At 49.8% G+C, this 1,085-nt stretch overlaps 1 protein-coding gene across 1 annotated transcript; it reads left to right on the top strand.

Annotated features, from left to right (window-relative positions):
* Positions 1-367: 367 nt before the first annotated feature.
* Positions 368-738, top strand: Pmar_PMAR006889 (hypothetical protein; the record flags this gene model as incomplete). Its single annotated transcript, XM_002778356.1, has 2 exons — positions 368-483; positions 525-738. 2 exons carry the CDS (start codon positions 368-370, stop codon positions 736-738), a joined length of 330 nt encoding a protein of 109 aa, XP_002778402.1.
* Between the last annotated feature and the right edge of the window lie 347 nt (positions 739-1,085).

The following is a 1,085-nucleotide window of genomic DNA, read 5'->3' as shown; positions in this document are numbered from 1 at the left end:
AGCGACAGCAATTCCTATCCTGCATACTCAGTCTGCAGCCAATGCTACTCTGACCTATTTTATAGTGCCAAAGAATTGTGACAATTGCTGACCATCCTCTCGACATCACGTTCAAGTACGGCATGGAGGTCTTGGATGCGTTCTTTCCTTCTCTGTTGTACTCAGTACCACAGTTGCAGTTCCTGTATGAGTTCACTGTTCTAGTTGTTTCATATAGCGTGTCTTGATACACCAACAACTGCTTCTAGGTTCCACCTTCAACAGCTCGGTATGACGTCCTCGGGTAAGCATCCTGTCCTCGTCTACCGCTGCGCCGCGAAATTAGGATTAGTAGGAGTATTGGTACTGGCTTTCAGAGGACCGTATAATGATGTACTACATTAATTTGATCGCCGAGTCCGAGAAGCGGGAGAAGGAACTGCAGCGCTCCGAGGAGGACCGTCGAAGGCTACGTGTTGGCAACCCTCCAGGAATCGATGACCGGTAGGTTGCTCGAGCTAAGGCGCGCTTAGTGGGTTTTGTAGGTTGGCTGGTCTGCAGAAGACTCGACATGAGCACAATAAGAAAAAGAAAAAGAAGAGGACTTCATCCCCCTCGGAGGTTAAATCCAAGAAGGCTAAGCGGAAACGTCCTCGGCAGCAGCCCGAGGCGTCTCCAGTTCCCTCGAGTTCATCGGGCCTTGGCGGCTTGGCGGCCGATGTTGTTGATGATGAAGAGCTGCTCATTGAGCGAAGGTAGTGTGTGCCTGCTTGGTTTATCACTGAGTGCAAGTCAGGTCCACTCGGAATAAATTCGCTATCGATGACTCCCCCAGCTTAGAGGAAGAACTCCATCCTAAGATTGTCACAATATCATCTGGGAAGCTCCGTGATGACCGCCGACCATCGTAGTACGGGTTGTATCTCCTCTCGGGAGGTCTCCAGTGTTTTGACTTGTACTGATCATGGTATTTCAGAAAGCAGACGAAAGAGAAAAGGGTGAAGTCAAGTGCATCGCGTGGACGCCCTCGAGAAGTAGTATACTCTAGCTGCTCTGTCCTTGTCTTCATATTGGTAAATTTGCAGCCTTTTGGTGATAGCAGCGCC

This window comes from Perkinsus marinus (genome assembly GCF_000006405.1).
Source record: "Perkinsus marinus ATCC 50983 genomic scaffold scf_1104296949810, whole genome shotgun sequence".
Lineage (NCBI taxonomy): Eukaryota > Perkinsozoa > Perkinsida > Perkinsidae > Perkinsus > Perkinsus marinus.
This window is presented reverse-complemented; position numbering and strand designations above follow the sequence as displayed.